The sequence below is a fragment of the Alligator sinensis genome, unplaced genomic scaffold (genome assembly GCF_000455745.1).
Source record: "Alligator sinensis unplaced genomic scaffold, ASM45574v1 scaffold432_1, whole genome shotgun sequence".
In the NCBI taxonomy this organism is placed as follows: domain Eukaryota; kingdom Metazoa; phylum Chordata; order Crocodylia; family Alligatoridae; genus Alligator; species Alligator sinensis.
This window is the reverse complement of record NW_005841998.1, coordinates 1,404,257-1,420,807: the sequence shown is the minus strand read 5'-3', so window position 1 is coordinate 1,420,807 and position 16,551 is coordinate 1,404,257. Positions and strand designations below refer to the sequence as shown.

Here is a 16,551-nt window from a genome sequence, read left to right as displayed (position 1 = left end):
CAGCAGGAAGGTTTAGGATGAATTTTCAGCACTGAATTTGAACAACAGAAAACTGAAGCCCAAAGCCCTAATTCTTAGACTTAAGAGTGTGGCAATTAGAAATGTTGATCTCCCTGCTCTGGGGAGCGCCTGCCCCAACTGCTTGTAAATTCTAAACCTGGTCTTTAATTTTTGTAATTTTCATCCCTTTCATTTTTTTTATTTTTTTTTTTTTTTAAATACTGCAGTCTCCAAAGGGTCCTGTTGAGAAAGACAGGCCTTCTCCTGAAGAGTTCACCCCCCAAAAATGTCACCCGAATTGTGAAAACCTCCCTGTTGTGAGAAAAAGCACTTTCAACAATTAAATGAAACAGTGGGGAAGAACTGGAATTGACTCTCACCCCGGGGTCACATACCTAAACAAAGCGAAGGAGCTGGCTGAGTATGAAAGGTAGCTGCTTTTTCCCTTCAATTTTTTCTAAAAGACTTTTTACATCTATCACTCCATGGCGGTAGAGCACATGGAGTCCTGATGCTAATCACAGAAATAATACTGCTCTTCCTGCACACACAGTACAGGAAAGCATGAAAACAGAGTCTAAGGTCACTTTTTAAACAAGCTACAGCAATGGTCTCGGGTCTTCCTTATAATCCTGACGTGTTGAACTAAGTGGATTCTTTACAATCATTATTCCAAAAGGCCAGTAAATCAACTGCACGGCAGCCCCAAACATGACATGATATGACGGCATATTTAAAACCCCAAGTGTCCGTCTCTCCAGGGTACTTCACCAAAATATAATAATGGACACCATTAAACAAAACAGCACTCAAAAAACATGAATCCAAAAGTAACCAGGCCTTAACAACATTGTTACTCATTACCAGGGATCCAGGTTCTCTGTTTAAAGAAACCAAAATTCTCTGATAACCCCTCTGCCAATTCTGATTAAAAAACCCAAAGTTTGCTTTATTTTTATATATCTATCAATGTTTTATTGATATATTTACAATTTTAAAGCAATTTGAAAGCCTACCAGTGCCTCAACTGTTATAATAACATCAATTCTAAGTACCTATACACTTAGGCGTTTGATTTTGCTTGTTTTATCATGGACAAAAATCAGAGCTCCCCCTGCCCACTTTGCCCACCAGGATCCAGGTCCAGCTGTGGCTGTCCTCCCGCCCCCCTGCTATGTGGCGCTGAGCAGCCCTAATATGGCAGTGCCCTGCACTCCCAAGCCCCAGCCTTGCCAGTACCCCTCACTCCGGACCTGAGCCCCTCAGTCCCAACCCACTGACCCCCACCATGCCCCAGTGTGTAGGAGTGTCCTACCACAGGTGATGCAATAGGCAACATGTTGGGGGGGAACGGGGGAGGGGAAACCTCCGCCATGTTTCTATACTCACTTTAAAGGGAAAAATCCATGATTTAAAGGAGAAAATCCACATTTTTCCATGGGAAATGGAAAATCCAGATCCCTGCTCATTATACAGCCTATGGATGGGTTACTATAGAGCTACACATCCAGGTCACAGTAGTGTCTACTTTGGTTTTCTTTGGGCAAATAAAGCCATTTTTCAAATTCTGACAAAGCCATTAAGCTTTTTTGCTATGTATAGTATAAATATTTAGGTTTCATTTTTAAAATCTTACTGTCTAAAAAACATCTTAGTAATTATTAGATCCAGATTTTACTGTCAATGTAAGTACATAGAATAAATTAGATCATATACCCATTTTCCATCAAAATCTGGCAATATGGAATATTGTTACATGTAAAAAAAAGTGCATCAGTAATTGCCTACAACCAATATGTTTAACCAGATGAGCCATCTTCAGTCATCTGCCACTACTTTTAATATATCGGATTACATGTCTAATAAAAAAAATCATCATCTACAACAAACTCTCCAAGGCATCAGGATTGTGTAAACCAGCTTTGTATGTTATATAATGGGCAAGAATTTGTGAGTGCGAGATTTTCTATTAGACCAACTATGATTATTTTTAAGCACCATAAAATTAAGGTAACATGGGTTAAAATTTCACTCCAAGATGAATTCACCTATATCAATTTTGCTAAAAAGGTCAAAAAGAGAAAGTCATAGCGTCAAACAGGACAAGTCCTGTTTTACCTCCTTTTACCACAGGCTATAGCTTTTTTTTGTCTTAAGAATTCAAGAAGTCATTAAGTATCGAAATCTGACTGGTCACTTAACAGACATCTGGTTATTACCATAACACAAAATTTCAGTCAGACAGCACTTGGAATGGATTAGTAGACTAAAGGTGGCTTAGTGAGCTAAAAATATTACTATAAGCATAGTAAGCAAGACACCTCAAATTGAGTCCTAAATTGTTCACCTGTTTCTTCAGTGTAGCGAGGGTACACATTCAGCCCCTAAGTCAGACAATGAGTGCTGTGTAGGGTGAAAGGGAAACAGCAGCCAAATTACATAGGCAGACTGCAAAAACATTCACTAGATGGAAATAGCAACTGATCTGCTTAGACCACCTTGCTAAGTGACTGTAGGACCAGACAGAAAAATGGAAGGTACAGAAAACAGGAACTCACTAGTTCTTCAGGAAGATACTGGCATAATTCAAACCTTCCTGCTGTTTAGGAGTGGGAAAGAAAGGTGATCCTAGGCACCTTTTTAAGTTTTGGGTTTTTTTGTTGGGTTTTTTTGTTTGTTTTTTTTATTAAGCCTCCTTTTGTTGGAAGCTTGTACAACATTAGAGAATGCATTATATTCTTGTCAAGCTCAACTTCAAGTGTAATGTTCACACAGTGACCTACAGCCTCTTAGGATACCTATAAGCTCTTTTTGGTATTTAAGATTAGCACAATGGGAAACTGAAGCTAGAAATTCACTGGGTTATTATATTGTGATCCTTAAGGAAACTGCAAAAAAAAAGCTTTTGCAAGATTATTTGCATTTTACCATGCATCCTAAAGCACTTCATGAATAATTTAACAGAGAATTCCATTTCAAGAGGCTAAGGCTAACCAAAGGAAGCACCCTGGACAAACTATGATAATGGATTTTAAAGTAGCAAGAAGAGCAAAATTATCTGAATCAACTTGGGAAAGAGCCGTCAAGTAGTGGTTTTAAAATCTGACAGCTGAATCCAAAGTAAACTCTTCTTAGCAATTTCTGAGCAACACTCAGTGAAATTTTGCCATTGCTAATTGGGCTCCATTGTCTGTGATATGGTATATTTGCTACTATTACAGACACACACAAGAACCTGAGCTTTTGGCCACAATAGCCGGTAATGTTTAAATCTTGTTGCGTCTCCTTGGCTAAGCAAGAGCCAGATGCATGCACCCCTAATACAAGAGAACCATAACTATATGCTGACCATTGACAACAACATTTGAGTCCAATGAGCTTGAAGGCCAATAAATGAATGTACATGAGTCAACTGCTCGATTCCCCACGCAAACTCCGAGTTTTGAGGGATGTATTTCTAACACATTCTAAGCACATTATGGTTCAAATCAAGCTTTTTTTTTAAATAAGCTCCCTTAAGGATAGCACACTGCTAATTCCCACTGTCCTGTTGTGCTGCTTGAAGTGCTAACAGATTGCCTCCAATGCAGTATGCAAAACTGTAGAAAGACCATCTTGTTGACACATTTGGAGGCTTTGCTTGTAGGTGGGCACGTCCGAGCCAAATACTTTATTCAGCTAGCAGACAAACTCAGACACTAAACATTTTGACATTTAAAATAAATACTGGACATTGCCGAGCTTCTACATCAGGGAGAAGGGACCATCATTTGCAAGGAATGCTGTCATGTCTATAGTGGTATACTGAATACTTAATCATTTACCTTCAGAGAATCAACTAAGTCATCGACTAGGAAGAGGCGTCTCAGCTCCTTTACTGTGCCGTTAACATGACCAAGCACAACATTGCTGTACTTCTGAACAAGCTCCTCAGACACAGCAACATCAGACTCCAAGTAAGCCCTGGAAGAAGAGGGTCATTTGTGAGATTTTTGTAGTAACTCGGCCAACCTTTTCATATGGTCAGTTACAAACAGGAGTTCTTGTGCCAAGCAGAAAAGGCTCCCAGCTGACTGAATAAACCCCCATCTCTGCCAGACTGTTCAGACCAGGGAGCAGTGAACCCAGAGTAAAAACCCCAAAAGCTTAGAATGTATCACTTTCTGTTGCTGAGCTTGGATACTTAATAAAAAAATTAAAAAAAAAAAAAAAAAAAAATGAATGGCATCTGAGTCTCTTATATAGAATACAATTTAAAAGTGGGTAGCTAATTAAATGCTTGGCGCATATTGTCTAGACTAGACAATATGCTCTACCTCTAGTACATGCTAGCATAACCAAACCAGTTCTGCATTTGTTTTAAAATATACCCTGCTTTGTCCGCCCTAGGTTTTTTAAGAACACGTTAGCTAAAACAAAAAGATATTGCATCTTTTGCGGTTAAGAAGGCCAGCATGGGTAGAGAAGACTGTATTTCTTTTTGCTGTATAGAATAAGACTTGAAAATACAGCTTTCCCCCTCCGATGGTTTTACTTTATGATTTCAGGACTTGTCTGTCAAGAAATACCCACGCTATAGTGAAAGTGACTGTAACACTACTAAAGATGTGACTGAACAACAGACAAGAGTGAAACTGATTAATGGGAAAGACAAGACTTTTAGTCCCAATAGTCCAAGACTGAATGTCTATTAATATTCACTTCACTTGTAGGACAAATTAACATATACTGCATTCATCAGACAGTCAGAAGTCAGGTTACTTTAACTACAACATAAGAAGCTCACACTCTACATTGCAGATACTTTGTTAGCAAAGACCAGACAGATTCTTGGCATTTCTCAGGCAAATTAACAAGTAAAGTTGTTTGTTTGTTTTTTTTAAAAGCAAGCAATGTCATGTTATAATCAGGAATACCTTAAAAAAATAAACATAATTTTCACAAGATCTTCACAGCTCACCTTTTAAGGAATGGTAAAATGATGGGCAACTTGACCAGTTTGTCAAATGGAATTTCTGAAAGCCAATAACTGTAAAACTATTCTAGAGAAGGATTCTAGTCTGTGAGGATTAATGCCTCACTTCAAGAAAGTGAAAGGTTAACATACACAACTTGTAACAAGACAAACTTCCTCCACTTTGCCTAACTTTCCAGATGGTTGAGCAAGAGTTCTGGGTATTCCCCCCGCCTCAAAAAGAGATGCCATTCCAGTTATTTTTAAAGAAGCGCTCATTTTTCTATGCTCTAAAATTTAAGAGTAGAATGAAATGATAGATTCTTTAAATAAAAAAGGGTCTTTTTTTAGGGCCAAGTTCTATACTGTCCCACATCAGAAAAGGGCTAAACCTGTTCACACAGAACCTCCCCAAATGAACCCACACACCAAAATATAGAAAAGGGTAACCACCATGCGTCAGCTGTCCCAAGTCTACCAGCATATCAGTCTTCCATCATACACCCTTGTATTTGACCCTCATCTCTCTCTCAGCAACCTGTTTCAGTCCATCAACCAGAGGTACAGTACATGAACCTACATGCACATGACCTTCAAGGTCAAAATCTGAACCTGTAACTTTAAACATCTTGCTTGCACCTGAAGCTGTATACACATAAGTAAAGACTATCTAGATGTTCACAAAGGCATCTGGGAAAACCTTAAGCAGCTTTCAGAATTAGAAGAACACATGTACGTTATTTCCAGAAGGACATCACAAGTAGAGTAATTATAGGATGGGAAAATATGAGGGCGAAGAGCCTTTGCACCAGTTCAGACAGAGTGTTCCAGTTGTAAGGAAACTGGATGAACAGGGCATAGAGGCTGCTAGTATCGGCAAAGGCACAGAAATGAAAGGAGACACAAAGCGGCAATAATCGGGATGAGCACCTGGGTGATGGCATCAGCTAGACAGACACAAAAGGGTTCCAGATCCTAGCAAATAATATGGATTTAACAATAATTTTGGGCAGATTGAAAACCTGCAAGAGACCCTGTAGAGTAATTTAGCAAACTATTCCTTAAATCAAAGGCTGTCCTTTTAAAGCAGCTTCTCTGAGGCTGGTCTTGCTCTGCTGAATGTTACTGCAACCATGGATTTGTTATCTACAGCCTAAATTGTGATTTTGTGGATCAGGAGTGAACACCAAAATGATGTTCTCTTGCAGAATTTTGGCCAAACCCATTTTAAAGAGACAGAACCTCTGGACTGAGGTTAGCTTCTGGAAAGATGACCATCCAACTACATATGCATTCATGGAATGGAAAAAACAGACCTAAGTTTCCACATAAAACCTCTCTTGCTTTAGTTTTCAAAATTGCAAAGGGGAGACGGGGAAAACTTCTTTTAGTGTGGTTTCACAAGGAGGAAAAGCTTAAAAAGCTACTGCACATCAAGATGGTCTGGAAAGATGAACTGGTAGTAGCGCACAGATTAGCAGAAGAGCTGTAAATGCAGGAGAAGCAGGACCTTTCAGAGGGTGCAGAGCAGGAAGAGACAGAGCCATAACACTCCCGACAGAGGCAAGCAGTTGTTGGTTAACAGGTGAAGGAGACTCCATACAAAAAGAGAAACCGAGCCCTCTCAAGAATTCCTCAAATACATTCATGTGAAATGCTACTCTCTGCCCAAACTTCTGCATCACACAGAACCTCAAACCTTCATGCCACAGGATCTTCTAGGCCATTATTTACACAACATAATAATCCGTTCTGTGGGGATTTCAGTGAATTCAGTCATTATTTAAGCATTCAGTCTTTACAGCTTTCCTAAAAGTCCAAGTTTTCGTATGTATCCTTTGATCATGTCATAATAATGGGTTATAAATGAGATTTCAGATGCAACAAAGATAAATTTAGAATAGAGTATAGACCCAGTCAGTTTAAGAGTTAAGCATACTGGTAAGAAAAAAAACATTCCAGGAAAAGGTATTAAAAGAAAAAAGGGTATTTAATAACTTTGATCAAACACCTGTATTACTGCTCTACATCCAACACATTTTCAAAACAGTACAGCTGCTGCTGTCACTGGATATCTGAGGCCTGAATGAAGTACCAATATGCAAGTTATTAAACCACGCTGAACTCCATAAACCTTTTCTATGCCACTGGAGTTGCTCCTGCATATTCGATTTCTTTGAAGAGGTCAGACAAAGGGTCTCAAATCCATTTTCCTTACAAAAGAATGGACACAATATATGGTAAAAGTCATAATCATGTTTAGGAGTAGCCAGAGTAGAAAAACAAACTGCACCATGATGAGGCTATTTCTGTTGCATCACAGCGAGGCAATATATGGTTTAAATGCAGTTACCTGCACCTAAAGTTCTGCTTGAATAAATACGTACTTGGTATTGAAGAAAAACCTCACCTAAATGGGTGGCCTTCATCAGACTTTTGGATTGCATGGATAACTCCCTTGTATATCCTAAAGCTGATCGTCACAGAAAGCAGGGCCAAGGCAATGTAAGCTGTCACACTCACGATGCTGAATACTGTTAATGAAAGGAGCAGGAACAAGCTGGCACCAAACACCACTCCTGTCTTCTTAATGTCTCGCCAGTAAAGGAGGTCAACAACTAAAAAGTTAAAAAGGTAAGAAATTAGAACACAAGACCTCTTACATCCATACAACAAGAGTATATTTGATTCATCTGGATAGCGAAAGTCTTAAATAATTGGACTCAAGACTTCATTGTCAAATGACATATCCAAGTTATGTTATGTAATTAGCATCTTGGAGACCAACTTAGACCTGATGTTTTGTACTGGACTCAGAATTCTTGGCATTATTTCAAGAACATTTGCTAAAATTACAGGTGCAATTCAGCCCTGAAGAGAGACTACATGAAAAGGAATTCATTTTATCAGCTTTCCTTTTCTTTTTGACAGTATTCAGATTCATAATCAGCTTACACTTCAACAGACAGAGCTAAATTCACCTACCAGGTGGATACTCTTTCTACCCAGGGATAAAAGAGAATTAATTATTGACTGTCAAACTATTACACCTGTGCAAACTCAGTGGAGGTAATGGCACTGCACAGAATCACCACAGACATTGTTTTAAGCTAAGTGGGTTGTTGCAAAGATGTAATGGAAGGCACAATTGGGCAATGTCTGATGATTATGTTTGAGATGGGAGGAATCCAACTGGATTTTCAGAGGAGGATAAATTTGCAGAGCTCAAGAGAAAAAAAAAAAAAAAATGTTCAGTTTACACAAAAATGTTTTCCTTGTAAAAAAGAAAGGCAATGACCATGGAACCACATAATGCTGGTTTTAGCATCACTGTTTCAGACTAGAATTGCATTCTTCAGTGAATTATAGTGAAATAGCTTGAGATCTCCATCTTTATTCATCCTCTTGGGTTGTGATCTGTTACATTTAAGTGAAATATCACATGTGGTAATCTGCTTGCAAGCAACCACTGTTCATTGTCCAATATGCAGTTATGCAGGGGATACTAATTTATCTCTTTTTAATGCACTTGTCAGTCCTACAAGGTAAGCAAAACACACCCTGAATATTTTCCATCCTCACTAGTGTTTTAAAATTTGCATAAAATCAACCTCTCTCTTTCTGTCATAACAACCATAACTTCTCTTTCACATCAACTCTTTCCAACAAAAAGGATCATATAAAATTTACTAGGTGGGGGACCTGATATAAAAAAAAAAAATAGATATAGAGAGAGGGTCTTATTAGCATTATCAGTTAAGTCAAGAATTTGCACACAGTCTTTTTAGAATAAAGCACTCTTATTTACCATCAACTCTAAAAATTACCAAGATCAATTTATCTGCCTCGATTTGCTGGTAATCTTTCTCTGAGCTTACTACTCATGCTACATCTTGGATACATTAAACACAGGGGAGGGCAAAATCCAGCTGGGAGCAGCTGGGAGCCCCACCGACTCGGCTCCATTCTCTGAGCCCCTGGCCAAGTCCCGGGAGCTGCACATGGTGGCAGGGACCAGGGCCTGGTCATTGACTCCATTGTGTGGGGCTCCCTCCAGTGGTGCACGGCTCTAGCCAAGTCCCAGGAGCTGCACGGGGCACAAGAAGCCCCACATGACAAAGCCAGCCAGCCTGGCCCCACTCCCTGCTGCCACGTGCAGCTCCCGGGACTTGGGTGGAGCAAAGCGTCACCAGGGGGCTTCACCTGCTGCAGGCCATGAGTGCCCTGAAGGCCCACTGCCTGCTCTTGCGACCACCACCAGGGGCTGTGCACCATGGGGGGGGGGAAGGGTGTGGAACAGGCCCCCACATGCACCTTCCCCCACAAACCCCACACCCTCCATACACCCCACCATACCTCCTGCCCCACAATGTAAATCAGGACAAAAATATTTTTTGAAATAAAATGTTATAGTAGATGTTTGAATTTTAGTATATGATTCAGGTTTTTTTTTTCCCCCCCTGGGTCCAAGATGGCAAATCCCCCTCCCAAAAGCAGTATTTCCAGGGGAATAAGGGGAAGGACTCCTGCTAGCAAAGGTCGGGGGGGGTTCCAGTCCCAAGATGGCAACCAGAGGGCGGGGCACCTGTCAAGGGGCTACCCTTGTGGCCCTCAACATCTCACCAAAACCTCTTTAACCAGCCATCCATCTGAAATAATTGATCATCCCTCCACTAACAGTGTATTTTTATTAACAGGTAACTACAGAATCAGTCACAATTGAAAAGAAAACCCAACTTTCATTCAGAATAAGATATACCACCAAATATTACCTCAATTGTTTTGGGGGTTTTTTTATAGTCTGATGAAAATGTACATGGCTCTAGCGGTAAATAATTCTGGGTCACCTTTTTATTAGACAAGAACCTGATAATATTTAGGTGGACAAGCGGCTTCTCATGATGGTAATTATGAACACAAGTAAGTGTTTTTGTAATATGGCAATTTCAATATGCAACTTGAACTGATCAAGAGACATCTACTGAAAAGACCAAGACCCTAAGGTTCGAAGCTACCAAAAATAAGTCTCAAATTTTTAACAAAAATTTCAAGCAAAGGTTCAAACAGGCACTTCCATAAAGTTTACAAAGAAAAGAACTTTGCACCCAACTCTCATGGTATTTATACAGTTGTGTGAGAGCTATGAATTCATACCCATCCTCTTGAAGACTGCCTTTCTATATCTAACAAATGAAAATTCACACCAGCTGTAGACAGCTGCTGTTCTCCATTGCACTATTTAATCCATATTAAAAAGTCGATCTGTAGGTTTTGACAATTCTTTTTGCACCCGCTGCAACTCCCACCCCCCTTTCAAAATTAGAGCATTGACATCTCTATAGCTCCTTATATCTGCAGGCATAGTAAGAGGCTTGGTCCAGAACACAGTGAAGTCACCTTAAAATCCCCCACTGGTTGTAGGTCAAGCCTCACATACCCACAAAGCTTGGGTGGGGATTCTCAGGAGTGCCAGATTGACTTCCAGACAAAGGTCCTAATCCTGAAGTCAATGGAACATTTGCTTCTGGATTACTCTTGACATTTTTGAAAAGCCCCACCCTCCATGAAAATCTGCTTAAGCTACTTCAGCTAACAAAGCTAAAACTCATGGTTATCCGCCTCTAATGTGGACTATATGATTAGTATTATAGTAACATTTCAAACACCAAACAATTTACAGTTGGTGTACCCCCTATTGCCCACCATTTGTACAGCATATGCTCATTTAATTAGCTTTTATCTTCATATCACTCCTTCCTTTTTCCCCCTAAGTCCCAAATATAGTATAATTAAGAACTGGAAGAGAGTCACAAAGTTATAGATGACAGCTCCATCATCTTTGGTATATATACATACACACACACACACACACACACACACACACACACACACACACACACTTTTTCAAAATCTGCATTAATAATAATGTGTTCTCATCTCCTTACAGGAAAATAGCTCGTAACCTCATAATGATCTACATCTGAACTCAGTAAAGAGATGCACCAAATGTACAGGCAATAGTTTAGAAGGCTGTAAAAACACTAGGAGGAAAAAAAAGGGACACAGTTAGGGTATTTTTTAGGGAAAAAAAAAATCAAAGTGGTCCACAAGTGCCATCCTACAAACCACAGAAACCAAGCTTGAAGGGTAGTAAAACACTGGAACAGGTTATCCAGAGTACTGGCAGAACCTCCATCCTTGGAGGTTTTTAAGATCCAGCTAGACAAAGTGTTGGCTGGGATGATCTAGATGGGGATAGTCCTGCTCTGACCAGGGGGCTGGACAAGATGACCTCCTGAGGTTCCTTCCAATCCTAATTTTCTATGATTTTATAAGTCCTTTCTTCGAGTGACCAAATAGGGAGGTCACTAATCTAGTCCTTTCTAGCGTACACATTTTATTTGGCCTAGAAGTGAACTTTTTTTTTTTTTTTTTAATCTCTCCCCTACACTGTTTGTTCTCTGTTAAATTAACTACCAAATAAACCCCACATTAATCATTCATATTACACTGTTTTGCTGTAAATATTTCAAAACAGAAATGACTACTGTAGAGCCAATTACAAACCAGAGTTGTGACTTAGTCCAGGTGACTGATAAATGGTAAAAGCTGCTTAATATTCTCACATCTATTGAAGAGGAGGTAATTTGCTTAAAATTTAGAAAGTCTAACTTGCATTTTAGTAGAAAGAAACAGCTATCTGGTTTAAAAGATAAACACTATATATTCAGAAAAAACACAGATGCTCCAAAGGATATGCTTATTTAAGCAAATTGTTTGAGCTTCAATTTATGCTATATGAACTACAAATTTCATCCCTTCAGTTAAAGTATTCCAGGCCTATTCTAAAGCAAGTGCAGCTGCCTACATTTGGTAAGCCTGAACTGTCATTTGGCATATCTAAAAATAGCAGTGCTAGCATCCGTGCCTTACATGCAGAACTCATCCAATTACATTTTGCTTTTAAAGCTAGTGCTTGCAGAAGAGGCTGATTACAGAAGTCTCCAAAAATCTTCTCTTTGATCACCAGTTCTTATTTTAAACTGAAAATGTTCAATAGCTATGAGAAAAAAAAAAACCCCAAAAAACAAGTGCTTATATATTTGACCTGAAAAATCCACTAATAAAAATAAATGAGCAACAAGAAACTATTTGTGCCTTATGGACACAACTGAAAAACCTCAAGATTCACAAGAGTTTTAAAGCCATGTATATTAAATGGAAAAAAAATAAGGACTAACCAATTTTGGCATCCATCTTGAGTTTGCGTGCATGCACCCAGACCTTGTACAGCTGACTAGCTGGAGCCTTTTCACTTCCTGCTAGGGCATTCAAAGGTCAGCCCGACATACGCAACTGCCTGCCCGTCTCCCTGCTGCAGCTAGAAGCCTCAGACTAACACAGAAAGCTTTAAGCCTTCAGCCAATAGCTGCTTCTCCAGTAAGTCCTTGGAATGCAGTTAGAGCATTAAAAAAAAAAGACGACCGATGTCTGCAACCGACTAGGACAAGAAAACATTCGTCAAGTGTAAAAAACCAAAACAAAACAAACCCCCCCCCCACAATTTCAATGCCACAGAGTATACTAGGGGGGAAAAATGAACATGACACCAAACATACTGTTATTTAAAATAAGTTGCCCACGTAAATTAGGAAACATTTCACAAGTACCTTCTTCTAGCCTAACTATTAAACAGAAATTCCTGATAGCAGTTTCATTCAAGTGCTTGTAAAAAAGGTAAAGTGCAGATAACTGCTTTTTTTTTTTATTTTCAGTTGTGCCAGGGTAACCTGGAAAGCTATTATAAAAGACTGAATATCTGCAGCTATAGTGAGCACCTGAAAGGCATGTGTTTTTGTCAACAACCGTATACGATGAGTATTGAGATATTATTACCTTATAGAAATTTCCCACAAATAGGTCTTATCTTTACCACAGCAGCTTTTTTCCCCAATCAGACATAAGTATACATAAAGTTTTCATGACTGTGGTCTCCAGAACACAGCCTTCCCCCCACCATAGTAGGAAGCAAGCAAGCCTACTTTCATTTAAGCCAAGGGTAATTAAATGGGCTATGGGCTAAAGGCACAAAAGCTAGAGAGCAAACATAGCACAGCCACATGGGGGCTGGAAGACCAGCTCAGCATGATCCCATCTCATTTGGATTTTTCTGGATAGAAAAATCTTTTCAATATGGCTACCTCATGCTCTTTCCAGGGCAGTAGCACATAGATTCTTAACTTGTAGTATTATCCATGAAAGAGCATTAGAGAGGCAAGTCCAAGAAGGAGCTATCGGGATGGAGATCAAAACAGCCATCAAAAGATGCCACCAGGAGTATAAAGGCAGAACTAGGGGTGCACTGATAACATTTTCCTTGGCCAATACCGATAGCCAGTTATTAAGCAGCCATATTGGCCAATGCCAATCTGATAACTGATTTAAATAAATTTACTGACATAAATAAAACCTTCTTTGGCATGCTCCAGCAGCCTCCTGCATCACATGTATCAGCATCCTAGCACTTAAAAATGGTGGCAGGGGCACTTGAACTAAAGCTCATCAAATAAACTTTCGTTCAAGCACCACTGCCACCATTTTTAATTGCGGGGATGCTTCTAAACAGAGCAGAGCCAAGAGGGGCGAGGGTGGGTGTGGGCTGCCCGCTTCACTGCCTTTGCCCCAGGAGCCTTGCATCAGCCACACAACCTCTACCCATGCAGCAGCAGGGAGTACTACTCACCACCTCCACCGCTGGGCAGGCAGGGGGTGGGCACCTCCTGAGGGAAAGGCAGCAGAGGGGAGAGCCCTGAGCCTACAGTGGGCAACCCGCATCCACCCTGCCCACAAATCTGGGGGGTTGGGGCACATGTCCTTCCCATGCCTCCCCTGGGGGGTGCACACAGTGGTGGGGAGCCAGCCCCTCACTCATCCCCTAAACAAGCTGCCTGTGGCTCCTTCCCACTGCTTGCCCTGATCTCGGGTCCCATGCACTGCTCTAGCCAGGCAGCACCCCCAGCCCCACTCCCTCCCTCACTGTGGGGGGGCCTCAATCTGCCCACCCCCTCCCCTCCACAGACTTATTCTGCAGGCAGCTGCTCCCCAGCTGTATTCCTGGTCACGTGCATGCATGCAGCTGTGCATGTACACGCAATGCCCCCCGCATTTTGCTCCCAGCAGGCCCAAGCAGGACCCCTTGCCAGCTAGAATGCTGCCTGCCTGCAAGGGGAAACACACTGTTTCCCCAAGGGAACCCAAGCATCCAGGGGCCCCGGCCCTGTAGGAGAGAAGAAACCCAGGTGTCCAGGGCCCTGGCCAGAAAGAATAATTATCAGTAAACATCATCAGCTACAACTGCCAAAAAGAGCTAATGGCCAAATAATATTATTTCCCCTTTTATCAGTGCCAATCCAATAGGCAACTGACATATCGGTGCACCTCCAGGCAAAACAGCACTGCTTCCTTTCTGTGCCACTTTACAGGAATTTGCATGCTATTAGAGACTGAAGATCTCTAAACTGAACTAATAATTACAAAAAAAAAAAAAAACAGCCTGGGGAGGGGGACAAAGCTTCTAAGCCAACAGCAACTGCAAGATGGCGGTTAATTTTGAGACTTTACCAAAAAGAAACTAAATTTCATTACATCTTTTGATGAATTCCTGCAGTCCAACATGGTGCACAAATTAAGGGATGCTAACATAAGCAAAATGCATGCAGTGGTGATGAACTGATAACACTAACTCTGAATTCTGTTCAAACCCAGCCTAAATTCTCTAGCCCAAATGAGTCAGAGCCATATATAACCACATCATGGCATTTCACAGATCCCTACAGTTCTGCAAGGATCAGTCTGTGTCAAATAAGGGACTCAGGGGGTTTAGTTACAACACAGGTCCAATTTATACTACAGATGAGACATGGACTACGTTCTACAATCATATAAAGACTCGCTGTGGCTGGAGCTTGTGCTCTTTCTGCAGCCATTCACAGTAACCCACTGGAGGGGATAGTCTGGGCTATAAAGCAGCTCTTCACGCTGCTTAGAAAGAGTCAAAGCTGGACTAAACTAGCTCTTTGCACTGCCTGGCTGGAGGATCTGGATGCTGGGACATCCAGGGAAGGTAAGACTGCTGTTCTCTTCCCCATACACCAACTCCAGGGACACAGGTTTGCCCAGAGCACAAAGCTCCTTAGCTATGCCTCTGCTCCTGCCTGCTTTAGGTTTACCACAAAAACCTAATACGCTCATTGCACATGGCAACACCCTGAATGAGCAACACTTAAGTAAATGGAGGCAGCACAACGGTAGTTTTTAATCGTGGGTGCTATCAAACTAAATACACACGCATGGAGAGGTGACCTGAATCTAAAAAAGGCTGAGAACCACTGCTCTAGTCACAGGGCTAGATTTCTCCCCACAACCAGTGAAAGGATGCTGAGAAGCAAGTTTCTTCTTTGGAGCTGCCAGGAGATGGCTGATTCCAAAACTGCACCACTGATGAGCCACAGCTTTGTGAAACAACCTACACTGCTGTGCTGGGCTGGGGCACGATACATAGGGCTGATCTACTTACATTTCACCTTCACACACACATGTGAGCAACTGCATTTGCACTAGAGGCTTTTACTACTTTATCACTTCCTGAACCAATGAGGTTGTAGTGGCAGAAATGCTGTGTGTAGACCAGAAGTATGTTTGGCAAGGCTTAATTAGTAAATAGGAAATCCCAGTTACAGATTAGGCTTCTATCAACCCTCCATTTAAAATTTGATCTTTCAAGGCAAACCCCTTAAAAGTTTCCCCATTCAGAAAGACAGGTGGACATGCCAAAAGATTTGTTTCTATTTATTTTGGTGCCAAACTTGTGGTCTAATCAGTTTGTGGACTTTACTCCTTTGCTCCATTCCAGGCCAGCAGAGTTTAGATTACTAGGGGTGGAGGAAGTAACAACATACCCAATTTGAAGCCAGAACTGCATATCTATATGTAGCAGATATTATCAGAAAAGGTTTCAAGAACTCATCTGGTGAGTCTTGTGTCAAGACTCAAAGGAATAGCAGGATATCTAAGGGAAAGAGAAGAAGATTGGAAGGGACTCAACAAGCCTGACTTTCCAAAGCATTCTGCCTCCCTAAAACACACAGAGTTTTGTTTGCAATTTATTTGGAGACAAGGCCTTACAAATAAAATACTTCTTTTGCAATACTAATATAGTTAAATCAACATCCACCCTTCTCAATGTTGATGATGTTATGCTATTAAATGTTCATAAAAGAAGAAAAATAAGGTATACTATACCAATTGCATCCATCCTGGGGGGTTGTACCAGTATTGTTGCGTGTGTGTAGGGGGGAAGGGAGGGGACAGGGAGGGTAAGAATTGAAATAGTTATACCTGTATAAAAATGTGCATGCAGGCTTAAGCTAGGCTTTACTGGTCTGACAGTTTCTTTCATACACAGTTGCCAATTCATGGCCACAGCCAGTTTTTGTGCAACAAAAAAAAAGCTATTTTGTGTTATCCTTATTTTATGATATTCTTCACACTGCACATACTAGAGACTACGAGTCTCAATTTCCTTTTACAAGGGAAAG

At 40.8% G+C, this 16,551-nt stretch overlaps 1 protein-coding gene across 4 annotated transcripts in view; it reads right to left on the bottom strand.

Annotated features, from left to right (window-relative positions):
* Nucleotides 1–16,551, bottom strand: part of RTN4 (reticulon 4) — a 44,702-nt gene that overhangs the window by 9,204 nt on the left and 18,947 nt on the right. For 3 of the 4 annotated variants that reach the window (XM_025201578.1, XM_006021583.3, XM_014518978.2), the window contains 2 exons: nucleotides 7,365–7,572; nucleotides 3,825–3,963 (listed from right to left, as the gene is read on the bottom strand). In XM_025201578.1, the coding sequence (XP_025057363.1) occupies nucleotides 3,825–3,963; nucleotides 7,365–7,572 (347 nt within the window). Of the gene's footprint in view, nucleotides 1–3,824; nucleotides 3,964–7,364; nucleotides 7,573–12,195; nucleotides 12,345–16,551 lie in introns of those variants that run through there. The other variant, XM_014518979.2, reaches the window with a different exon arrangement.